The sequence below is a fragment of the Neoarius graeffei genome, chromosome 22, assembly GCF_027579695.1.
Source record: "Neoarius graeffei isolate fNeoGra1 chromosome 22, fNeoGra1.pri, whole genome shotgun sequence".
Classification (NCBI taxonomy): domain Eukaryota; kingdom Metazoa; phylum Chordata; class Actinopteri; order Siluriformes; family Ariidae; genus Neoarius; species Neoarius graeffei.
The window spans coordinates 57208186-57235074 of NC_083590.1; the positions used below are offsets into that span (position 1 = coordinate 57208186).

Genomic DNA, 26889 nt, shown 5'->3' on the forward strand with positions numbered 1-26889 from the left:
CCCTCTTACTACCGCCCATGTCATGTATACCACATTTTGGGAATTTTCGTCCATGGGGGGCGCTGTTTTTGGCCGACGCAATTTCTCCAAAACGGGTTTTTGGTAAATAATTCCATAATGCTTTTCCTTCACACCACTACCTTGTGATAGTGCGTTGCTGTTGTAGACACTTATTTCTCCAACTCATAATCGCTCATGTACAGCATAGCGCCACCTTCTGACATGGGAAAAACCAAAAAATTTATTCTTCAAAAATCTATCTCTCATCTTCTATTTACTCAATTGTCATCAAACTTCATACGCAAACTCTTCATAGCTCTCCTGACATATCCGCCAAATTTTGTGCACTTTCACCCCTGGGGGTGCTGGTTATGGCACAAATGATATTGCAGCTTCTGATTGGTCAAACTTGGCAAGCAGACTCTTTACGGTATTTCGCGGGGACGCATGCCCCCGCCCCCCCTGGCCGCTGGCGCGAGGGCCCGTCGAGGCCGCTTGCGGCTTTAATTATTCTTCTTCTTTATTTTTCTCCGCTGTTGGGCCATTTTCGGGGCACTTGCCATGGGCGAAAACGCGCGAAATTTGGCGCCACTTCCGAGAATTGCCACCGCTACTCAGAACCAAAAGCCCACACTTGGCCGGGGCTCAGGGCCTCTATAGCGCCCCCTAAGTCGTTGTGATTTTGGCCTCCCGCATTAAGCTGCCTGGTAGCCATATAGTTTGTAGTAGTGGCATGCCATTTGGTATGCATATGTATCTCACTAAGCCGGACAAAAATGTAATGCCAATGCATTAGCCACGCCCAACAGGAAGTGAGGTAATTTCACTTTTGTGTGAAATGCATGGCCACGAAGACGGCGCAACTCCTCCTAGACCGTTCATAGGAATGTCACCAAAATTGATACACATCATCTAGAGACATGGCTGACAAAAGTTACTAAATACGTTTCACGTAGGATAAACCGTTCAGAAGTTATACGTCAATCAATTTTCACTTCAAAATTTTACATGCTAAAAAATTCATAACAAATCTTCTAATTGCTCAACACTGCTCATACTTCACACGCTAATCACTCATTGGGCTTCTCACATGTTACCCAATTTCTGTGATATTTCGCCACTGGGGGCGCTATTTTTGGGCAAAAAATCCAATCTTTCCTCAAATTTGGTCAAACTTCACGGCCACCCTCTTACTACCTCCCATGTCATGTACACTTCATTTTGGGAATTTTCGTCCATGGGGGGCGCTGTTTTTGGCCAACGCAATTGCTCCAAAACAGGTTTTTGGAAAATAATTCCATAATGCTTCTCCTTCACACCACTACCTTGTGATAGTACGTTGCTGTTGTAGACACTTATTTTTCCAACTCATAATCGCTCATGTGCAGCATAGCGCCACCTACTGACATGGGAGAAACCAAAAAATTTATTCTTCAAAAATCAATATCTCATCTTCTATTTTCTCAATCTTGATCAAACTTGATACGCACACTCTTAACAGGTCACCTGACATATGTGCCAAATTTTGTGAACTTTTGCCACTGGGGGCGCTGTTTTCAGGCAACAATTTATATCTCGGCTTCTGATTGGTCAAACTTGATCAAACTTTACAAAACAACTCTTCATAGGTCCCTTGACATGTATACCAAATTTGGTGAACTTTCAGCACTGGGGGCGCTCATTGCGCTGTATCAGTTGCAGGAGAGGTGTTTACAATCATGAGGCACCAGGAGTATGTTGTTTTGGTTGCCTTAAACACACATGACTTGTGGACCACTGGGGGCGCTCATTGCACTGTAGCAGTTGCAGGAGAGGTGTTTACAATCATGAGGCACCAGGAGTATGTTGTTTTGTTTGCCTTAAACACACATGACTTGTGGGGAATGGGTAGGCAGTCGGGAGCAAGTGTTGTAGCATAGCACCACCTACTGACATGGGAGAAACCAAAAAATTTATTCTTCAAAAATCAATATCTCATCTTCTATTTTCTCAATCTTGATCAAACTTGATACGCACACTCCTAACAGGTCACCTGACATATGTGCCAAATTTTGTGAACTTTTGCCACTGGGGGCGCTGTTTTCAGGCAACAATTTATATCTCGGCTTCTGATTGGTCAAACTTGATCAAACTTTACAAAACAACTCTTCATAGGTCCCTTGACATGTATACCAAATTTGGTGAGCTTTCACCACTGGGGGCGCTCATTGCGCTGTAGCAGTTGCAGGAGAGGTGTTTACAATCAGGAGGCACCAGGAGTATGTTGTTTTGGTTGTCTTAAACACACATGACTTGTGGGGAATGGGTAGGCAGTCGGGAGCAAGTGTTGTAGCATAGCGCCACCTACTGACATGGGAGAAACCAAAAAATTTATTCTTCAAAAATCAATATCTCATCTTCTATTTTCTCAATCTTGATCAAACTTGATACGCACACTCTAAACAGGTCACCTGACATATGTGCCAAATTTTGTGAACTTTTGCCACTGGGGGCGCTGTTTACAGGCAACAATTTATATCTCGGCTTCTGATTGGTCAAACTTGACAAAACAACTCTTCATTGGTCCCTTGACATGTATACCAAATTTGGTGAACTTTCACCACTGGGGGCGCTCATTGCGCTGTAGCAGGTGCAGGAGAGGTGTTCACAACCATGAGGCACCAGGAGTATGTTGTTTTGGTTGCCTTAAACACACATGACTTGTGGGGAATGGGTAGGCAGTCGGGAGCAAGTGTTGTAGCGTTACATACAGACTAATAGATGTCTAACAGAAGACAATCCTATGTAGCTATAGCTTGGTGACTGATGAGGTAAATACATTAATTTGTTTGGGAAGCCATGGCATAAAATGTTCTGTCCATGACAACATCTCAGCGCACCGTGTACTCTGTGTCCAATTCTGTGCTTTGTCACCATTGTGGGAGTAATGTCTCTTGCCAAAGAAGCTGTGGAAGGTATTTCGCGGGGACGCATGCCCCCGCCCCCCTTGGCCGCTGGCGCGAGGGCCCGTCGAGGCCGCTTGCGGCTTTATTCTTCTTCTTCTTCTTTATTTTTCTCCGCTGTTGGGCCATTTTTGGGGCGCTTGCCATGGGCGAAAACGCGCGAAATTTGGCGCCACTTCCGAGAATTGCCACCGCTACTCAGAACCAAAAGCCCACACTTGGCCGGGGCTCAGGGCCTCTATAGCGCCCCCTAAGTCGTTGTGATTTTGGCATCCCGCATTAAGGTGCCTGGTTGACATATAGTTTGTAGTAGTGGCATGCCATTTGGTACGCATATGTATCTCACTAAGCCGGACAAAAATGTAATGCCAATGCATTAGCCACGCCCAACAGGAAGTGAGGTAATTTCACTTTTGTGTGAAATGCATGGCCACGAAGACGGCGCAACTCCTCCTAGACCGTTCATAGGAATGTCACCAAAATTGATACACATCATCTACAGACATGGCTGACAAAAGTTACTAAATACGTTTCACGTAGGATAAACCGTTCAGAAGTTATACGTCAATCAATTTTCACTTCAAAATTTTACATGCTCAAAAATTCATAACAAATCTTCTAATTGCTCCACACTGCTCATACTTCACACGCTAATCACGCATTGGGCTTCTGACATGTTACCCAATTTCTGTGATATTTCGCCACTGGGGGCGCTATTTTTGGGCAAAAAATCCAATCTTTCCTCAAATTTGGTCAAACTTCACGGCCACCCTCTTACTACCTCCCATGTCATGTATACCACATTTTGGGAATTTTCGTCCATGGGGGGCGCTGTTTTTGGCCGACGCAATTTCTCCAAAACGGGTTTTTGGTAAATAATTCCGTAATGCTTTTCCTTCACACCACTGCCTTGTGATAGTGCGTTCCTGTTGTGGACACTTATTTTTCCATCTCATACTCACTCATGTACAGCATAGCGCCACCTACTGACATGGGAAAAACCAAAAAACTTATTCTTCAAAAATCTATATCTCATCTTCTGTTTACTCAATTGTCATCAAACTTCATACGCAAACTCTTCATAGCTCACCTGACATGTACGCCAAATTTTGTGCACTTTCGCCCCTGGGTGTGCTGGTTATGGCAGAAATGATATTGCAGCTTCTGATTTGTCAAACTTTGCAAGCAAACTCTTTACAAGACCCTTTTTGGGGCGCTTGCTATGGTCGACATCGCACGAAATTTGGTTCCTTTTTCTTAGACTCCCACCGCTACTGAGAACCAGAAGCCCAGATCCAGGCGGGCCTCAGGGCCTCTATAGCGCCCCCTAACTCATTGTGATTTTGGCCTCCCGCATTAAGGTGCCTGGTTGCCATGTAGTTTGTAGTAGTGGCATGCCATTTGGTACGCATATGTATCTCACTAAGCCGGACAAAAATGTAATGCCAATGCATTAGCCACGCCCATCTGGAAGTGAGGTAATTTCACTTTTGTACGAAATGCATGGCCACGAAGTTGGCGCAACTCCTCCTAGACCATTCATAGGAATGTCACCATAATTGATACACATCATCTACAGACACGGCTGTCAAAAGTTCCTAAATATGTTTCACGTACAATAAACCGTTCAGAAGTTATACGTCAATCAATTTTCAATGCAAAATTTTACATGCTTAAAAATTCATAACATATCTTCAAATTGCCCAAAACTGCTCATACTTCACACGCAAATCACTCATTGGGCATCTGACATGTTACCCAATTTCTGTGATTTTTCGCCACTGGGGGCGCTATTTTTGGGCAAAAAATCCAATCTTTCCTCAAATTTGGTCAAACTTCACGGCCACCCTCTTACTACGTCCCATGTCATGTACACCACATTTTGGGAATTTTCGTCCATGGGGGGCGCTGTTTTTGGCCAATGCAATTGCTCCAAAACAGGTTTTTGGTAAATAATTCCATAATGCTTCTCCTTCACACCACTACCTTGTGATAGTACGTTGCTGTTGTAGACACTTATTTTTCCAACTCATAATCGCTCATGTGCAGCATAGCGCCACCTACTGACATGGGAGAAACCAAAAAATTTATTCTTCAAAAATCAATATCTCATCTTCTATTTTCTCAATCTTGATCAAACTTGATACGCACACTCTTAACAGGCCACCTGACATATGTGCCAAATTTTGTGAACTTTTGCCACTGGGGGCGCTGTTTTCAGGCAACAATTTATATCTCGGCTTCTGATTGGTCAAACTTGATCGAACTTTACAAAACAACTCTTCATAGGTCCCTTGACATGTATACCAAATTTGGTGAACTTTCACCACTGGGGGCGCTCATTGCGCTGTAGCAGTTGCAGGAGAGGTGTTTACAATCATGAGGCACCACCACTGGGGGCGCTCATTGCGCTGTAGCAGTTGCAGGAGAGGTGTTTACAATCATGAGGCACCAGGAGTATGTTGTTTTGGTTGCCTTAAACACACATGACTTGTGGACCACTGGGGGCGCTCATTGCGCTGTAGCAGTTGCAGGAGAGGTGTTTACAATCATGAGGCACCAGGAGTATGTTGTTTTGGTTGCCTTAAACACACATGACTTGTGGGGAATGGGTAGGCAGTCGGGAGCAAGTGTTGTAGCGTTATATACAGACTAATAGATGTCTAACAGAAGACAATCCTATGTAGCTATAGCTTGGTGACTGATGAGGTAAATACATTAATTTGGTTGGGAAGCCATGGCATAAAATGTTCTGTCCATGACAACATCTCAGTGCACCGTGTACTCTGTGTCCAATTCTGTGCTTTGTCACCATTGTGGGAGTAATGTCTCTTGCCAAAGAAGCTGTGGAAGGTATTTCGCGGGGACGCATGCCCCCGCCCCCCTTGGCCGCTGGCGCGAGGGCCCGTCGAGGCCGCTTGCGGCTTTAATTATTCTTCCGTCTTCTTCTTCTTCTTTATTTTTCTCCGCTGTTGGGCCATTTTCGGGGCGCTTGCCATGGGCGAAAACGCACGAAATTTGGCACCAGTTCCGAGAATTGCCACCGCTACTCAGAACCAAAAGCCCAAACTTGGCCGGGGCTCAGGGCCTCTATAGCGCCCCCTAAGTCGTAGTGATTTTGGCCTCCCACATTAAGGTGCCTGGTTGCCATATAGTTTGTAGTAGTGGCATGCCATTTGGTATGCATATGTATCTCACTAAGCCGGACAAAAATGTAATGCCAATGCATTAGCCACGCCCAACAGGAAGTGAGGTAATTTCACTTTTGTGCGAAATGCATGGCCACGAAGACGGCGCAACTCCTCCTAGACCGTTCATGGGAATGTCACCAAAATTGATGCACATCATCTACAGACATGGCTGACAAAAGTTACTAAATAAGTTTCACGTAGGATAAACCGTTCAGAAGTTATACGTCAATCAATTTTCACTTCAAAATTTTACATGCTAAAAAATTCATAAATCTTCTAATTGCTCAAAACTGCTCATACTTCACACGCAAATCACTCATTGGGCTTCTGACATGTTACCCAATTTCTGTGATATTTCGCCACTGGGGGCGCTATTTTTGGGCAAAAAATCCAATCTTTCCTCAAATTTGGTCAAACTTCACGGCCACCCTCTTACTACCTCCCATGTCATGTATACCGCATTTTGGGAATTTTCGTCCATGGGGGGCGCTGTTTTTGGCCGACGCCATTGCTCCAAAACGGGTTTTTGGTAAATAATTCCATAATGCTTTTCCTTCACACCACTACCTTGTGATAGTGCGTTCCTGTTGTAGACACTTATTTTTCCAACTCATAATCGCTCATGTACAGCATAGCGCCACCTTCTGACATGGGCAAAACCAAAAAATTTATTCTTCAAAAATCTATATCTCATCTTCTATTTACTCAATTGTCATCAAACTTCATACGCAAACTCTTCATAGCTCACCTGACATGTACGCCAAATTTTGTGCACTTTCGCCCCTGGGCGTGCTGGTTATGGCGGAAATGATATTGCAGCTTCTGATTTGTCAAACTTGGCAAGCAAACTCTTTTCAAGACCCTTATTGGGGCGCTTGCCATGGTCGACAACGCACGAAATTTGGCTCCTTTTTCTTAGACTGCCACCGCTACTGAGAACCAAAAGCAAAGATCCAGCCGGGCCTCAGGGCCTCTATAGCGCCCCCTAACTCGTTGTGATTTTGGCCTCCCGCTTTAAGGTGCCTGGTTGCCATGTAGTTTGTAGTAGTGGCATGCCATTTGGTACGCATATGTATCTCACTAAGCCGGACAAAAATGTAATGCCAATGCATTAGCCACGCCCAACAGGAAGTGAGGTTATTTCACTTTTGTGCGAAATGCATGGCCACGAAGACGGCGCAACTCCTCCTAGACCGTTCATAGGAATGTCACCAAAATTGATAGACATCATCTACAGACATGGCTGACAAAAGTTACTAAATAAGTTTCACGTAACGTAAACCGTTCAGAAGTTATACGTCAATCAATTTTCAATGCAAAATTTTACATGCTTAAAAATTCATAACAAATCTTCTCATTGCTCAAAACTGCTCATACTTCACACGCAAATCACTCATTGGGCTTCTGACATGTGACCCAATTTCTGTGATATTTCGCCACTGGGGGCGCTATTTTTGGGCAAAAAATCCAATCTTTCCTCAAATTTGGTCAAACTTCACGGCCACCCTCTTACTACCTCCCATGTCATGTATACCACATTTTGGGAATTTTCGTCCATGGGGGGGCGCTGTTTTTGGCCGACGCAATTGCTCCAAAACGGGTTTTTGGTAAATAATTCCATAATGCTTTTCCTTCACACCACTACCTTGTGATAGTGCGTTGCTGTTGTAGACACTTATTTCTCCAACTCATAATCGCTCATGTTCAGCATAGCGCCACCTACTGACATGGGAAAAACCAAAAAATGTATTCTTCAAAAATCTATATCTCATCTTCTATTTACTCAATTGTCATCAAACTTCATACGCAAACTCTTCATAGCTCACCTGACATATACGCCAAATTTTGTGCACTTTCGCCCCTGGGGGTGCTGGTTATGGCACAAAAGATATTGCAGCTTCTGATTTGTCAAACTTGGCAAGCAAACTCTTTACGGTATTTCGCGGGGACGCATGCCCCCGCCCCCCCTGGCCGCTGGTGCGAGGGCCCGTCGAGGCCGCTTGCGGCTTTAATTTTGTTTGTACCTGCATGTGATTTCAAAACAAATTTGGGATATTCTGTTTCCCAGAAGATAAGCAAACAAGTAACCGAATTTAAAATGAGCATGAGCCTGACCAGGCAAGTCCTAAGAAATACTGCAAATACATCATACAGTGCCACAGTAATGTTAATGAACATTGTTTTATTTTGCCCTGCAAGCTCCATACCTGACCTCTTGTTTACTCCCACAAGGAAGTAAAAAAAATTCTTACTTGTTTACCTTGTTATCCTGTGTGATCTCAGTCCTGATGGACACCTCTCATCTCAACTGTTCAGTAAACCTTACTGGCAAGCTTTCTTTGAATAATCTTTATACAGTACTCACATACTGTATATGGTCTTAGATATACACACACATTTGGGCCTCATTTCTTTCTGTTGTTTTTTTTTCTCTACTCCCAGACTGTGAAGTTTGCAAATCCTTCTTCCTCAACAAATGTGAGGTTCATGGACTGCCCCTCTTCATCCCAGATACTCTGGTTCCTATGGGAGTCCCTGACCGAGCCAGACAAACTCTTCCACCTGGGCTAGAAATCCAGAAGTCTAGTATCCCTGATGCAGGCCTGGGAGTGTTTAATAAGGGGGGTACTGTTCCAGTAGGTGCACACTTCGGACCCTACCAGGGAGACTTGGTAAACGGAGAGGAAGCCGGGAACAGTGGAGACTCCTTGGTTGTGAGTTTGTCATCAATTTATTATAAAGACTGTATATATTTAAGTAAGAAAATATGATGACTAGATGAAGGTATCTCCAATTAATATCAGTTTCTTTTTGTCAGTGATATGTGGAGTAGTGGTGTAAATCACAAATTTGATCACAATGCGATCCTACATCAGTTCTTTTTGCCAGTGTGGTGGAAATTCACCTGTTAATAATAGAAATACTAGTAACACCTGAATAATGGTCAAGCAAATATTTCTTTATTGTATAATTTATCTCTCTGGGGTTGAGAGCTTCGTCGGCAAAGCTCAACAGGTTTAGAATGACTAGGTCATGTATTTAGATAAATATTTTAGAATTTTTTATCATACAAGCATGACAAACATATTGACAAACTTTATAAGTATAAAGGAGAAAAGTGGCAAACTTGCATAAAAAAAAACCTCGAGGCTCACCTTCAAGGAATCCACATGGACCGCTGGCATTGCGAACAGATCATCCTCCCACCCGACATGCCACCAATACCTTCCCCTGGACGTCAGCTAGACATCAGCCCTCCCAAGTGGAGTGAGGTAGTAACAACTGTATAGTGGAAGTTCATCATGTCTATCTATTATAGATATTTTAAGTTAGTTTCTTGCCTAAGAAACGAACTTAAAATATCTAGTAACAACTGTACGTCGGGCAAGAGCTGCATCGTCCTCTGGTCCCAACGGAGTACCATATAGGCTTTACAAGAATGCTCCAAGATGTTTTACGGTCCCTGTAGAGACTGATGAGGGTGGTTGTGGCAGAAGCAAGCAATACCCACAGCCTGGAGGAGGGCAGGGGGTGTCCTAGTTCCAAAGCGAAGGATTCTGCTATCATCAACCAGTTTTGCCACATCAGTCTTTTGAACATTTGAAGAGAAGGTTTTCTTCAGCATTTTGGCTCACAGGCTGACAGCCTACCTTGAGAAGAACTACTACGTCGACATGTCTGCTTAGAAGGCGGGGATCCCAGGCTTCTCTGGGTGTTTTTGGAGCATGCAAACATGATCTGGCATCAAATCCAAGCCACCAAAAAAGATGGAAGAGACCTCCATGTTGTATTCCTGGACCTCGTCACTGCCTTTGGCTTAGTCCCTCACAATCTCCTTTGGTCTGCTTTCAGTTACTTCAGTGTCCCAGAGCCCATCACAGCCCTAGTCTCATCCTATTTTCAGGGCATACAGTTTTGCCTTACAACTGATGAATTCACTACAGCATGGCAGTGTCTGGAAATTGGCCTCATGGCAGGATGCACCATCTCCTTGCTGGCTTTCACCATGGCCATGCAGGTCATCATCCGGGCCTTTCGGTGGGTGGTAGGAGGAGAGCAGCTCAAACCTGGTCTCTGACTCCCTCCTATCAGGGCATACATGGATGATATGACCATACTTAGAACAAGCAAGCCCTGCACTAGGCGACTACTGAAGAAGCTCTAAGAGAACATCGAGTGGGCTCGAATGAAAATAAATCCAAGCAAGTCCAGGAGCATATCAGTCGTCAGAGGGAAGCTGTTGGAGCAACGCTTTTTCATTGGTGAGGAGCCCATACCATACAGCCCATACGTGTGGCAAAGAAACCTGTTAAGAGCTTTGGACGCTGGTGCGACGCAACCCTCAAAGATATAGCCCAAGCAGACCAGATTAGGTAGGATACCATCAGTGGCCTGTAGAGCATTGACAGGTCCTTCCTACTGGGCAGGTTGAAGCTCTGGTGCTTTCAGTTCTGTCTCCTCCCCTGGCTGTTGTGGCCCTTGACCATCTATGATATCCTACTCTCCAAGGTTGAAAAACTGGAGAGGCTGGTTAGTTCATTTGCGAAAAAATGGCTTGGTCTCCCCAGGCGCATTACCAGCACAGGCCTGTATGGGAAAGGTATTCTTGAACTTCCAGTGTCCACTCTGAGAGGAATACAAGTGCTTCAAAGTTAGGCTGGAAATGACGGACAGAATCCCACGATCCTTATGTTGCCTGAACAGCTCCTATTCTGGAAACTGGAAGAAAGTGGACCCCTTCACTAGCTCCGCAGCAGGCAAAGCCATCCCTTAAGCATCAGGACATCATTGGTCATATGCAGCAAGGGACAGGAGGCCTTGAGCTTGGTGAAAGTAATGTATCCTGGCACAAAGCAGCAACACCACAGCACCAAGGTCTTGTAGTTGAGGAGGTATGCTACCAAGAACAGGCAATGAGGTGCACAAAGGCTGCTTCTCAAGCAAAGCAGGGGCAGTGGATGTGATGGGAGGGGTTGAGAAAAGAAAATTCTCTTGGAGGGACCTGTGGAACATGGAAGCACATCAAAGCAGCTTCGTCATACAAGCCACCTATGATGTCCTGCCATCTCCAATCAACCTCAACCAGTGGTACGGAGAAGACCCTACATGCTTCCTCTGTCAGTCTCCGGCCAACCTGAAGCGCATCCTGGTGTGATGCAAAACAAGCCTGAAACAGGGCCGTTACACCTGGCGACATGACCAGGTGCTGAAGTGCCTTGCATCAATGCTGGAGACCAGGCGGACATCCATCAATGCCCTACCTCCTCCTTCATCAGCCTATCTCTCATCTGCGATTAAAATTTGTCAGTGCAGGAGCGAAACATGACGAAGCCCATACATCCAAGCCGCACATCGGCCAGTCGCGTGTGGCCGATGTGTGGATTTTTAACTTTGACTCGATCCAGCTGAAAATCAGCTGGAGTAAGTGTAAATATTTCTTCCATTTCTGATGAGCAGATCGGTTGATATGCATGTGCTGTAGTGCATACACAGTAAAAATGACGGAGTTATTTTTCCAGAGTCAAAAGTATTTTCCTCAGTAATAGTTAATTTGGTCTATTTTGAGTTTAGAAAGTAAAATTTGGAGCTAGAGTGGGAGTAAAATTAGAGTAATTGTATAACATAGTAACAGAGTTGGTTGTGGGTCTGAACTGAGTAAATTAGTACAAGAGCTAATTTCAAGATGCACTAGTCAAATACCAAAATAAAGGCAAATAACAATAAATGAAGCTGTTGTAAAAAGCTGTTTTAGAACTGTGCTGGAACGTGTGAAAAAACATTGCGTTACCCATTGTGATTTGACCTGATGGGATTGAGTTGGCATTGGGAGGGGTTTTCACTCTTCTCATTGAATGGAATGGCAATTTTTACACTACTCATTGAATACCTCTCCCACTATCAACTTGTTATCCCCAAACAATACGACACACACAATTTTTTTGATGGCCAGTTAATTGCCCAAATCAATGGAGCAGATTTAATTTTTTGTGCTTGATACATTCCTGAAACTCAACAGAATCACCTCAAGTGACCAAAATAGTTTGTCACAATGGGTAGTTTTTTTTTTTTTTCTTCACACAGTTCAACACAGTTCTAAAACTACTTTTTACAACAGTCTCATTTATCAAAATGAAATGAGGGCAAATAACTGATAAATTAAACTGTTGTAAAAAGTAGTTTTAGAACTGTATTGACCTGTATGGGGGGGAACTACCCATTGTGACAAACTATTTTGGTCACTTGAGGTGATTCTGTTGTGTCTTAAGAATGTACCAAGCACAAAAAATTAAATCTGCTCCATTGAGTTGGGCAATTAACTGGCCATCAAAAATATTATGTCCTTATTGTTTTGGGACTCCTGCAGTAATTGATCACCTCTGGCCAGTATTTCTGATGGGCATTCATCTTGGAGTAAAATAAAACATCTTCTAGAACCATGTTATGTACAAGACCACAGGGTATCGCATGAAGTCAACCAGTCCCTGTGACAGTCCACCATCCCACCCTGCCTGACGTCCTCTCCCATAGTTGCACTGCCAAAAAAAGACCATCACCAGCAGCCTGAATGACTACTGTCCAGTGGCACTTACTCCTGTCATCATGAAGTGCTTTGAAAAACTGGTCTGGACTCACGTCATCGCAAACCTCCCACCCATGTTAGACACCAGTATGCTTACAGAGCTAACAGGTCCAGTGGGTGCCATAGCCACAACTCTCCACACTGCCCTCACTCACCTTGAGAAGCAGGAGAGCTATGCTCGGCTGCTCTTTGTGAATTTTAGTTCAGCATTCAACACCATTCTCCCTCACAGACTGGTGTCCAAGCTAACAAACCTAGCACTGTCTCAATCTATCTGCCTCTGGATAACGGACTTCCTGTCTGATCGCTCCCAGAGGGTGAGAGTAGGCCTCCCACATCTCAGCCTCAGCACTGGCTCCCCACAGGGCTGTGTGCTGAGCCCCCTACCTGCCTACTCTTCACCCTCTACACTTACGACTGCACCCCACCCACTCCAGTAATGGCATCATCAAATTTGTGGATGACACTACCATAGTGGGGCTCATCTCTGGGGTGAATGAGTCCGATTATCGGGACAAGGTAGAGTAGCTGTCTGGTGGTGCAGAGACAACAACCTGGTCCTCAACACCACCAAAACCAAGGAGGTGATCATAGACTTCAGGAAAAAGAAAACCAGCATTCAGCCTATTCTCATCAGCGGGGAATATGTGGAGAGGGTCTCATACTTCCAGTTCCTGAGGATGACCTGACCTGGAACACTAACACCACACAAGTGATAAAGAAGGCACAACAGAGACTTTACTTCCTGAGGATCCTCTGGAAGGGCCACCTCACTAAAAAACTGCTTGTCTCCTTTTACCGTTACTCCATAGAGAGCATACTTGCATACTGCATCAGTGTGTGGTTTTGCCAGCTGCATAGCGGCAGAGAGGAAAGTGCTCCGGAGGGTCGTCACCACTGCCCAGATCATCATCGGATGCCTTCTGTTCTCTGGAAGAGCCTTACAGTTCCTGCTGCCTCAAAAGACCCCAGGGTATATTAAAATATCCAGCCCACCCCAGACATTCTCTGAACTGCTGTCCTTGGGCAGACAGTGCAGGTCAATTAAGAGATGGGTAAATAGACTCCTTGCAGTTAACACTACCTTTTTGTTTTTGGTTGTTCAAATCATGAAAATATAGAAATAGATAAAAGGTGTTACCATCTATCCGCCATCAACAAAACTGTTAAAGAGAAGCAAATGCTTCAAGAACAACAAAGAAATGCGTGGTTAAAGAGAATACGACAAGAGGCGCTAAGCCTGAAAACTCCAGAGAAATTCGTGATTTAATTTAAAATGTATTTAAAAAAAATAGAAAGTCGGAAGTGAGTATGGAAGAGTTTGCTTTGGAATCTCGTTTTATTTTTTCTGCTCGCATTTGATTTAGCTTTTTCATGAAAGTGTCTGATTTATCAATAAGTATCAATGTATAAATTATGGAGTGCAGATAGCTCTGTAACTAGATGTCCTTGGGGTTGTTGAGACATGGAGGGCCAGGAATACCATCTAGCCCACAGTTCAGGTAGGAGTCCTCTGAGAGTCAATACTTTGGCTTTTGCAACATTTTGTTCCCAAAAGCTAATGTCGGGAAAACTTTCTTTACATAAAGAGTGGCTTTTTTGCTTTTGTAGTTATTTTAACTGTTCTTGCATGTCGGGACTCTTTGGGGGGGAAAAGAAAATATGTTCCAACATGTAGCTAATGCTAGGCCACAAATCTACACCATCACTCCGGTTGTTTTGAGGAATTTTGTATGGATCATACCGACTAATAAACTCTAATTTCCATAGATATCAATCCTTTGCTTCTTTCTGACCAAGATTATCCAAGTAATCTGGTAGCAGAGCTTTTTAGCTGTAGTTTTCTTTGGACAACAGCAACAGATCTTCACTTGGCTTTAGTATGTGAACAGTATGGAAACAAAATTCACTTGTCCCCCAGGTATAGGGTAGCGACGGTTGCTAACGTAAATGTGACGACAGTGCAGGGGGGGGACATCTATAGACTGAAAAACAGCTTCTACCCAAGAGCCAGAACTGCACTAGATGCTTCTTGTTTTAAAGGGACTGTGCAATGCAGGGAGTATGAAGGTCTTGTTTGTATGTCTTTTTAAAGTTTGAGTTCTTATCTAATATAAGAAGATATTGCAATGGTTGGTAGGATGGCATCCAATTTCATTGTACAATGTGCAATGACAAATATATATTCATATTCAAAAGTGGAGATCTCAGTCTCATGATTCCTCCTTCCACAAACACTCGCCACATTAGTTCACTACCCATCAACATGGTCCTAGGATATGTCGCACAGTCACGGTCACCTACTTTTACATTTTGAGTTGAGAGGGATTTCTTTCACAGCTACCCTAACTTGCAAAAGAACAGGTAGATGTTCCACTGAAAGTCTCATCTCATTATCTCTAGCCGCTTTATCCTGTTCTACAGGGTCGCAGGCAAGCTGGAGCCTATCCCAGCTGACTACGGGTGAAAGGCGGGGTACACCCTGGACAAGTCGCCAGGTCATCACAGGGCTGACACATAGATACAGACAACCATTCATACTCATATTCACACTTACGGTCAATTTGGAGTCACCAGTTAACCTAACCTGCATGTCTTTGGACTGGGGGAGAAACCGGAGCACCCGGAGGAAACCCACGCGGACACGGGGAGAACATGCAAACTCCGCACAGAAAGGCCCTCGTTGGCCACGGGGCTCGAACCCAGATCTTCTTGCTGTGAGGCGACAGCGCTAACCACTACACCACCGTGCCGCCCCTCCACTGAAAGTATTTATTTAAAAAAAAAAAGACGGAGTTATACAGTGTTTCCCTCAGGATTTTGTGAAACTATGGTCAGTGGCCCTCGCTCTGGGGGCATGCTCCCCTGAGAGAATTTTGTTTATTTTAAAGTTAAATGTATCAAACTGGTGCACTTTGAGAGCAAAATTAAGAGGTTAGATCTATAAAGAACTTGCTCAAAACAATTTTGTGCTTTAGTAATTTAAGCATCAACACACTGGTTGTATCGGTATGAATGGTGATGCCACAGCAAAAAGGTCACACTTGCAATGCATAGGGCCAATGATTTTCCGCGATCGCGGAAAATGGACGGAAATTATGGAATTAGCTTCTGTAATGGCAGATTGGCTTTCTCAAAAACATCAGACGTTTTTTTTTTCACATCAATGTCATGGGTTCTGTCCTTTTAATGGTATGATGTCAAAGAGTTCTTCTTTAACCACACAATCTTCTGACACTGACCGTGCAAATATAGCCAACTGCAGCTTGTCTTGAATGTCGCAAGACTCATCCAATGCCACACTGAAATATGCACCTTTTTGAAGATCAGAGTGTAACTCTGATTCAATTGCCGTATTTGTCAGATATTCTGTGTTCAACGGTGTGGCGTGACAGTTGGTGGTCTTTGATTGAATCTTTCAGTTTTTTATTTTCTGGAGCCAAGATTTCAATCACGTCAGTGAGGCACTGTTCAATAAAATTTCCTTCGTCATATGGTTTTTTAGCACGGGCAATGTTCCATGCCACTTTGTAAGACGCAAGAGTCACTGTCTCAGCATGCTTGGCATATTGTTGAAACATCTGGGTCTGTTTTTTTGCTTGACTTTTCAGTATATTTAATTTGTGCTTGTGAAGTTCAGTACCTTTGGGGGAATTCCTTGTCCATGTTTGAATGGAGCGTGCTGAAATGGCATTGAAGATTTGAAGCTTTGAAATGTGCTAACGACGTATCACATATCAGACAGAAAGGCTTGCCTTTTCGTTCAGCAAAAAAGGAAGCGTCCTCCCAGTCCTCGAGAAATGTCCTGTGCTCGTCTTCATATTTGCGTTTAGCTTTGCATTTAGCCATTTTTGTGAATGAATCACAGCTTGCCGTGAAAACATCGGAAAGCCTGTGAATTGTTTCCCCCTTCCACCCCCACCCCAAGATAATTGGCTCCGTGGCATGTTTGTGGCTCTTTTAAGCAGTAATAGCCCAATACACACAAGCATAACAATAATTAAAAGGAGAGGGAAGAGACACAAAAAATGAAATTATTATTTTTTTATTTAAGTTGGAGAGCCGCATTCTTATTGGCCAAGAGCTGCATGCGGCTCCTGAGCCGTGGGTTGGCCACCCCGATTATAGCCCATCATAATGTGTGTGACATTCTTCATAATCGATAACCAACTTGAATTTGGTGTGCCTTGACGTTCTGGTTTGACCTTTCATGTGCTTCAGACCCAACAAGCTTGAAAACCTCTGGTACATATGACAGTCAGTTATGGTTGGGCAAGTCACAACAGTTTCAAATGAACATGCAGCCTAATCCATCTCTAAAGTCCTTCCCACGCCATGCAGTCGGGCGAATTGGGCAGCACTGATCTTCGTTTCCGTAGCCCTCGGCCTCTCGCCTATACAGCTAGGGTTACAGTGGGGGCTAGTCCTCTGGTAACCGTGAGCAGTAACAGCCTAGTCTATAGCTATGTTTTAATGCCCATCTTAAGCTCTTCATTCTGGTCCTCGAAAATAGCATTGCAGGCCAGTTGCGGGGGGGGGTTATCTGGCAATTACCCCTGTTGCAACAGCCCCTCTTAAAGGGGAACTGAAGTCATTTTTAAACTTGATTTATTTCTTAATTAGCGTGTTTATTCAATTATGTTTTCGGTTTTATTAACCTTATATCGTGACTTGTATTGGCATATTATATTACACTTATCAGGCTTTTTGTTTTTTCGCCATGTTGAATGTAGTTTGTATCGTCCATGGCAGGCGTAGCTTATCCGCGTGATCTTCATGAGACTTGTGCGAGACTTGAAACGTGAAGTGTCGGCGCCGCCATTTTGAAAACTGTTTACACAGCGGCCAGATCGCCATATCATTCCAATTTAGATTAATTTTGAGATTTGCCAGTTTCATCAGTGATGAAGTGTCAGTCCTGCGTGCTGTGGCGTGTGCACCTGAAGGTGCGCCTCGGGCTGTGCCTGCGCCGAGTGGACTCCAGCACGCGTGCCGTGAACAAGGTGCACCTGAGCTCAAGTTAAAGGAAAAGGCAACTTTTGTACAAAACCAGGTGTGTAATAGGAGAAAAACATGTACGTAATCAATTCTGTTAATTATTTCCATTATATATCGAACATGAAAAAATATTTTTAACTTTGAAATCATGAATTGACATGGAGGAGTCGAAGTTGGAGGAGGCAGCCATTTTGAGATTGTGGGCAACTATAAACCAATCAGAATCTTTCGTTAATGCGCCTCCCTCTGATCTGTGACGTCACTGGGCCCATGAAAACAGTGTTTACAAACAGATCACTGTGATTAGGAGTCCCGGCGGGTGGCTTGTATTCGATTCGTTTATATCCCGGCCTTGTCAGCTGTCAGATTTATGTTCATGGACCCGGTAAGCTGGTAAATAATATTTATTTATTTTTTTCTTTACCAGATTCTAACAGAAAACGAGAGCGCCCGAAAGGGAAAACCGAGCCAAGCCGCTTCACGCATGCGCAGTCGGCTTGGTAGGACAAATCCAAATAGGAGTCATTCAGGATTCAGCCATGTTTTTGCTCCGTGTTTTTACTCAACCAAAGTTATACAGTATTATGAGCTTTAAGTTGCATAAATAAAACCATTTGGTGAAACTTTGAAGAAGCGATTGTACTGGTTTTTTACCTTATTACCATGAAGCACTGAAGAGTTCTTTTCAGTGGTGGGCCGCATGACATCACGCAGTAGATCAATATGGCGGAATGCATCTTCACTGAGCTCAGTGCAAGCCCATATTATTAAAAGTTAAAAGATACTGTTATGTGGTCTGTTCTTTCTCGATAAATTCCATGATCGATTACTTTATATATTTATCTATTTATTTGTGGTGATTTTGTACAAAAGTTGCCTTTTCCTTTAAGGAACTATGTGTTTGCCTATTTAAGGACTGTGCTGATGCATTTGCATCGCGAAGTATTACGGTACGCATGTACACATTACTGAGTCTTTCTACCTGTTGTTTTGATTTGCTGTTTCTCGTTCATGCCCTCGCTTAGCCTTTGATGTACTGGTTGTGCCTTGACCGACTCTCTTGCCTGTATTCTCGTTTTTTATCGAGCCTGCTGTTTTGGATTGTTTGCCTGTGTATATATTGTCTCACTGTGTGTGTGTGTGTGTGATTTATATATTCGAAGCATTCTCTCCACCAATCCTTTCTAGACCCCAACCTGGCCAATCGTATTCAGGTTGTAAAGTCTTTCAAAGAACACAAAGCAAACCTGCAGCGTGGTTTGAGAGACATGAAAAACAGGTGGTGGTGTAACATCTCTGCCAAAGTTCAACGTGCATATGCCCAACATGACTCAAAGCAACGTCATGGTCTTTTCCGTCAGGTCTTCGGTCCGACATCATCCACTGTTCCTGTCAAATCAGAAGATGGCTTAACCATAATCAAAGGCTCTGAGGGACTCATGGGCTGTTGGACAGAGCACTTCAGCGATTTATTCTTGAATCCATCAGTTGTTGATGAAACAGCTATTGACAACTTACCACAGAAAGATATGATTCAGGAGTTAGATGCGATTCCCACATGGGAAGAGACTGACCTTGCCATCAAACAAATAAATTCAGGTAAAGCGCCTGGCTTAGATGGGATTCCAGTAGAAAAGGAGGTGAAAAAGTTAAATCAATTGTATACAGCTTGAACCAGAAAAGTTGGGAAGGTACACCGATATCTAAAGATTGGATTGATGTACTAGTATTACTGTTTTAAAGGTAAAGGCTCTAAGTCAGTCTGTGATAATTATTGTGGCATCATGCTTCTAGAAGCGGTTGGACAGGTGTTGTCCAGACTTCTTTTAAACAGAATGACAGATCATGTGTGTCCAGTCATGATAAGAGTCACAGTCTGGTTTTCATTCGGAAAGAGGAACAATGGACATGATCTTTCTCTGCCAGACAACTGCAGGAGAAGTGTATCGAGCAGCATGTTCCCTTGTATCAAGTCTTTGTGGACTTAACTAAGGCTTTTGACACTGTGAACCACGAGTCCTTGTGAAAGATTCTCAGAAAGCTCGGATGCCCTCCCATTTTTGTCAACATGGTAAAAGGGCTGCATCGCAATGTGAAAGCATGTGTTCCCTTCAACCGATCACTTTCAGATGAAATTGCAGTTGATAATGGTGTAAAACAGAGTGATATCCTAGCACCAACCCTATTCTCCATCTACTTTGCTGTTGTACTTGTATATGCATTTGGTGACTGCAATATCGGCATAAGTATCCATTTCAGGACCACTGGAAAAGTCTTCAATCTCAGAAGATTTAACACAAGATCCAGGACCTTTCATGCACTAATCCGTGAGTTGTTGTATGCTGATGACGCAGTTTTCGTTACAAACCCTGAGGAAGACATGCAGACTGTTATGGGCAGGTTTTCTGGAGCAGCCACTGCATTTGGTCTTACCATCAGTTTGAACAAGACCAAGGCTAGCTTCACTCTGCCACCTGGTGTACCATACAGTGAACCTAACATCACAGTAAATGGCACCAGATTGAGTGTTGTAGATACGTTTGTATACCTCGGAAGTACCATATCGAGAGACGGTTCATTAGATGCTGAAATACATGCATGGATCTAGAAAGCCTCTGTTGCCTTTGGGAAGATAGAGAAGCACTTGTGGTCAGATAGAGGAATAACTATTAAAACCCAAAGTGACAGTTTACCAAGCATGTGTCTTGACTGCCTTATTGTATTCCTCTGAAGCCTGGACGACACTCTGCCGTCACTTGAAGTGGCTTGAAAGATTTCACCAAAAATGCTTGAGACGAATGTTAAGCATCAAATGGCAATCAAAGCCTCGAGAACACCTGTACTGTTTGCAGCAAGGTGTGCAAAGCAGCATATGAAAATTGTTGCAAGGATGGACGGCGGTGGAGCAGACAGAGAGCCGGAAAACTTCTTCCTCCAAAAATATATTCTTTTTCTTCTATTTTCAAAACTTTTCTTAAAATAGTGCAAATATTTACAGTGCACCAACCAACAGTTCAAATTGTCAAAAAGAAAACTATACAAACAAAATGAGAAAACACAAAAATAGAGGCTTCAAGTTTGCCAGACTAAATCAAAAAGATCCTGAACAAAACTATTAGTCAGCCAAACCACAGTACCTTCAAACAAGACGTTCCAACCACAACTGAGGCTCTGGAGCTACTGCAGAACTTGCATACCCACAGCCCCTCCCACAGTTGAGCCCAAATTGCAAAATTAATCAGTCAACTAAATAACATCCTAAATACAAAATAACAATTTAAAGAAACAAACACAAAATATACAAACATCCAAAATAATTTTCATTAACCAAAAACCCTTCAGTGCATAGTAAAATACAGGTTTCTCCAACACCAGTAAAACACCCCCATTAAAATAGTCCGCTGTATCAAACACCCGCGAAACTCCTCCATAACAAGCCAATGGTACAGTCCCTCGGTTTCTCACAACAAACAGGAAGTATGTTGAGTTCGTGTGATGAGTTACTGAAAACTGTTTTGTTATAAAATTGCTAGAAATAAATAAACTTGACGTTAGAAATAACCGGTTTGTACGTGTGTTTCCTAGACCATAGACAATGCTTAACAGATGGGAGATGAAAATGCTTAGAAATGTGTGATGCGTTTTACATATGAGTGGAGCCAAACAAATGTTACTAGAATGCCGGTAGGCCTTTCCCTGCACTCGTAACAAATGCTGCTCTCATTAGAAACTATGGCCAACGGTGGAGTATGAAATGCTTGAAAACCAGTAATACCCATACAGAAAACAGTAATGGAAATGAAGTGCAACTCACAGCGACAGGTCAACCAAGATGTTTGAACGTTGCCAGCAGATTGCTGCCTGTGCGCTTGCGTGAGAGGTGTGTGTGTGTGAAGGTGTGTGTGTGTGTGTGAAGGTGTGTGCGCGCGAGCGTCACGGCTCACTCCGTGACAAAAATGCACAAGAATGAGATTCCACAGGCAGATCTAATCAATCCTGTGAAGACACCACTTTTTATCTGCCATGTACGTATGAAGCCTTGCAAGTCTGCTGCTGGATTAAATTCACACTTGAGAGCATAGGGACGGAGGCAAGATGAAGAAATTGAGGAAGAATTGAGGACTGAGAGTGCAATGATTTGACAGGAGGCAGCAATCAACAACGCGTGTGTGTATGTGTGTGTGTGTGTGTGTGTGTGTGTGTGTTATATAATCATCTGAAAGATTTTCTTGTTGCTGATGATACCTCCCATGGTTTTTGAGACCTACAAGAGTCTTGCAGTTCTTTCCACATTACTGACATGTCAATCTTCCTGCAGCAGCTTGCCTTTCTGGATGTTGACTTTGATGGCGCTGGAGTCCGCTGGCTGATCGACACACTTTATGGCAGATCGTGCATTTACAGTATCATCATCGGGGATGTCATATTGGTAATTGACCTCCCGATGACTCAGTTTGTCGATGAGAAGACCTGCTTTTGAGAAGCAGATGTGGCCACATTGATGACACGTAAGAGACTCCTTTGAGCCTCGCTCTGGGAGAGGGGTGACATCTCTCATATATCTGCCTGCACGTTTTTGTTGTGCATACTCTACTCTGTTGTCCTCGGAATCTTTGACACCAGTAGCAGTCAGATTTCTCCACACCTGCCGATCTGATGCAAGGTCTTCCCAGGTGTCTACATCGATATGTGTCTTTTTGAGTGTGTCTTTGAGATTGTCTGTCTGTTTTTAAAGCGCTTGCGGGGCTTGCACTGCGGTTGTTTTCCTTGTGCTAACTTACGAAACATAACCTGCTTAGGCATGCAAGTGTCTTCTAGGCAGACAAGGTGACCAGACCATCTAAGTTGATGTTTCATAACCATGGACTCAATACTTGTTGTATTCGCCAACTGCAGCACTCTTCTATCAGGCACATGAGAGAGCCATGAGATCTTTATAATATGATGCAGAAACGCTGATGAAAACGCTCAAGACATTGTATATGAGCCATTCCACCGAATCGGTGCCATTTCTGTCCCTCGAAAATTATATGTATAAATGCACATAAAAACGTACTTTAAAATACATTTCCTTCTTACACAATGTCCTGCACAGTGATCTGATTTCAAATTTAAGATATATAATTGTAAGCATTTATAAAAACTACCTAAAACACTGAAAAATAGCATGTGTTACCTGTCCCCGCACTCTAACTTTCGACTTAACTATGAAATATTATTATTAAAATCCTTCAGAAACAGTATTTCTTTTGCACTGTTGTGTGACTCCATATCCTATCCATGGTTTAAATATATTTTTTTCATAAGAAATCCACAATATCTTAGTTAAAATACACATTTTAGTCGTGTCCTTGGGTTTTCACTCAGTCCTGTTACCCAAACATATTACCTCAGCTGACAAATTTGGAACATTCCATAAATCACATGCTCAACAGGAAGTTACATCAGTTGTGTCTTCTGAAGGTCATGGGAAGACCACAAGTTAGTTCTCTCGTTTACTTTTCTGTATATTTGATGATTTTTTTAACTTTGACTGATAAGGTCAATGTCAACATACTGTCCTGTTACTTAAATTATTTCTTAGATATTTGTTTATTTTAAAAATACAGATTTTTGGTAAATCACTAGAATGTGCTAAGTGTGGTCATGCTATTAACAATGATGCCATGTGGCTTAATTCCATGTATTAGCTAATCTGAGGCTAAAAACTCAGTCCTGTTCCTTTCAGAGTTTTGCTAACAGGACTGAAAAAATGCAGCCATCTTTGACTTCCAAACCTTGTAATGTAGCCTGAGGTTGACCAATACACGTTTTGAATAGTTAAATATGTGTGTTATTATAATTAGTATTGAAAAGAGAGAACAAATTAAGTTTAATTTGGGAGTGGTACAACAAGCAAATGGCACCCATTCGGTGGAATGTCCCATATGCCTGCTGTAAGTTGTCCATGTCTCACAGCCGTACAGCATGGTTGTGAACACGTGCATGACACACATTGACTGACTTTTGTTGCTGCTTTGATGTCTGATTGTGACCAGAGCCTTGATTCCAGTTTACCAAATGCATCGCATGCCTTCGAGAGTCTATAAGAGATCTCTTTGTCAAGTGTGTTGGATCTAGATAATGTGCTACCGAGGTACACAAACGTGTCCACGACTTCTAGTTGTTTACCCTTGACGAATATCGATGGCGGGGTGCATGGCTTGCCTGTTGCTGGTTGCAGCATAATGACTGTTTTCTTGAGACTGATGGTAAGTCTGTATTCATCACAGGTGGTTGAAAAGCAGTCCATAAGGAGCTGCAAATCTCTCTCACTGTAGGTAACAAGGTCACAATCGTCAGCATAAAGATGATCACGAATCAGAGCCACAGACGTCTTAGTTACAGCAGCAAATCGACGGATGTTGAAAAGCCTTCCTGTTGTGGGATATCGAGTGTGTATGCCAGCATCGCTTTGTGAAAAAGCCTGCATAATCACGATGGCAAAAAAGATATCAAATGGCGTAGGTGCCAGAATATCACCTTGTTTCACTCCAGATTCGACTGGGATAGGTTCTAAGAGCTCACTTTTGACACAGACCCACGCTTTCATATTGTCATGAAGAGATTGAACGAGCCCGGTGAACTTCTCTGGACACCCAAGCTTAAGAAGAATACCCCAAAGAGTTGGCCTATGCACAGTGTCAAAAGCCTTTGTGAGGTTGATGAAACACTGATATAAATCCAGTTGTTGCTGTCTACACTTCTCTTGAACCTACCTGTCGCGGTGTGAAGATCATGCCGGTTGTTCCTCGATTCGGCCTGAAGCCACATTGCGACTCAGGCAGAATGTTTGGCGCAACATGATCCAGCAACCGATGCAGCAGTACCCTGGCAAACACTTTTCCAACAACTGACAGTAGAGAGATCCCATGATAGTTGTCACATACACATCTTTGGGTCCCTTCTTATAAAGTGAAACGAGAATGGCATCTCTCTAGCCTGGGCCCGCCCATCCTAAGTGTGACACAACACGAGGGCCTGTTGCGAGCTTAGTCTGGCAAGGCAAGCTATCTACAGCTCTTCCAAGCTCCCGAAAAATCGGGAGCCAGTCAACTTTGAGCATCTCCAACGGCCCTGGGTAGAGGCGTGTTCAAGGCACTGACGTAGTAGAACTGCGACCGGAAGCCATAGATTGTTTACAGAATCTATGCCGGAAGTGCTTCATTCACTAGAAACATTATGAACATGGAGCAGCAGCAAGCCTTTGACACAGCGGTAGATGCTGTATTGAAAGCATTCAACGGGAAGTTCTCCTTGAAAACGGAGCAGCCCTGGAGGTATTTATTGAAAGGAAGGACATTTTCGCCTTGCTCCCGACTAGCTTCGGTAAGAGTTTAATCTACCAGTTAGCCCCGTCGCGTCACATACGTCAGAGGAAAGAGTGATGTGATTTGGTTTAAGCTTCGTCACAGCCTTTTCTGGCTTCGACCAGTAGCAAACTGAGGCATTTCAGGGAGGCGGGTCAACCACGCACTTTGGGAAATGGTTGGGCTTAATAGCTTTGCCAGACCAAATGCTCGCAGAGCTTTGAAGTCGCGTTAGCCAGACTAGCGTCTCTCCATAGCTGTGGAGTTGCACCTCTCACCCACATATCATGAAATGACTAGAGATTACGTCGCCTCCTTGCTGAAGTAGTTCAGCAGGTAATTCCATCATTCCCAGGTGCTTTTCTGGAATCCATCAACTTTACAGTGGCCATTATTTCATCATTTGTGGGTGGATCATCAAGCTGGTGAGGTGCTTGTGCAAGTTTCTCAATGATAGCAGGATTGACAACAGACTCGCGATTTAAGACATCACTGAAGTGCTGTCTTCATCTTGCCTTGATTTCGTCTGGCTTACACAGCAGCACATTTCCAGTCTTCGCACGAAGAGGTACAAACACTGATGATGGTGGGCCATAGACTGCACGCAGTTAATGGTACAAAGACTTCGAGTCCCGTTTGTCAGCAGATGCCTGCATTTCGTGAGCTTTATCCCGCCACCATGTATCCTTCGCTGTTCTCAGCTCTTGTTGGACCTTGGCCTTGCATTCCTTAAAATCCTTCTCAAGCTTATCTCGTTCACGCTCTGGCGCATAACAAGACAAAAGCTCGTCATACGCCACTTTTTTTTCTTCAAGTAACCTTGATGCTAGCCCAGTGTTTTCTTGGAACCAGTCCTCTTGTTTCCTTTTAACAAATCCTAACACTGAAGAACCGGCATCATAGAGCTGTTTGCTAAAACTCGCACATACGTCATCCTTGTTTAGGTTAATTGATCGCACTGCTTCTTGGTATTCTATGAGCTTCCCAGGGATCTTTTAGTTTGGATATGTCAATGTGCTTAAGTGACTTTGCACAACGACACCTTTGGATCTTATGGACTGTGATAGCCATACAGGCACGCGTGAGTCTGTGGTCTGTCCAGCAATCAGCCCCTCGCATGCATCGAGTAGAAGTTACATCACACGTTTTTTCTGCGAACAATTATGTAGTCGAGAACGTTTCCAAGTAGCTTTATATTTGTCTTTCTGCCCGAACCAAGTATTGGTTATCACTAAATCAAACTCCTGGCAAAGCTGCAAAAAGAGTAGGCCATTAGCATTATACATTCCCATCCCATGTCTACCTATGCTACTCCAAAGTTCATGGTCACATCCAACACGGGCATTGAAGTCCCCCAGAAGTGCAAGTTTGTCATTATCAACATTTCTCAGAACTGTTCTCAGATCATTGTAAAAGGTGTTTATTTCATCCTGGGGACTAACTAGAGTCGGTGCGTATACACTGACTACTGTCTTGAATTGTTTTGACTTAACTTGCAACCTCAGAGTCGTTATGCAGTCGGAGAAACCATATGGAAGGTCTGCAAGATTTGCCACTAGATGTGTCCTTAGAGCGAACCCCACACCGGATTCCCGGCGCGAATTAGCCGGCCGGCCTTTGTAGAAGATGGTATAGCCTGACTCTGGTTCAACTACTTGGCCATCATCAGAGAATCTTGTTTCTGAGAGTGCAACTATGTCTAAACCATATCGAGACAATTCCCTACATATAAGTGCAGTGCGACGCTCAGGATGATGAGATCCCGGTAAGTTCAACAGGGTACGTACATTCCAACATGCTATCCATAGATTGATCGATTCCATTTTTGT

General features: G+C 43.5%; 1 protein-coding gene across 6 annotated transcripts in view; it reads left to right on the forward strand.

Moving 5' to 3' along the window:
- LOC132870978 (zinc finger protein 501-like) overlaps positions 1–26889 on the forward strand; it is an 88136-nt gene that overhangs the window by 44586 nt on the left and 16661 nt on the right. For 4 of the 6 annotated variants that reach the window (XM_060905036.1, XM_060905038.1, XM_060905037.1 and 1 more), the window contains one exon: positions 8576–8847. The exons of the other annotated variants lie outside the window; for them this stretch is intronic. In XM_060905036.1, the coding sequence (XP_060761019.1) occupies positions 8576–8847 (272 nt within the window). The remainder of the gene's footprint in view (positions 1–8575; positions 8848–26889) is intronic. 6 annotated transcript variants of the gene reach the window in all.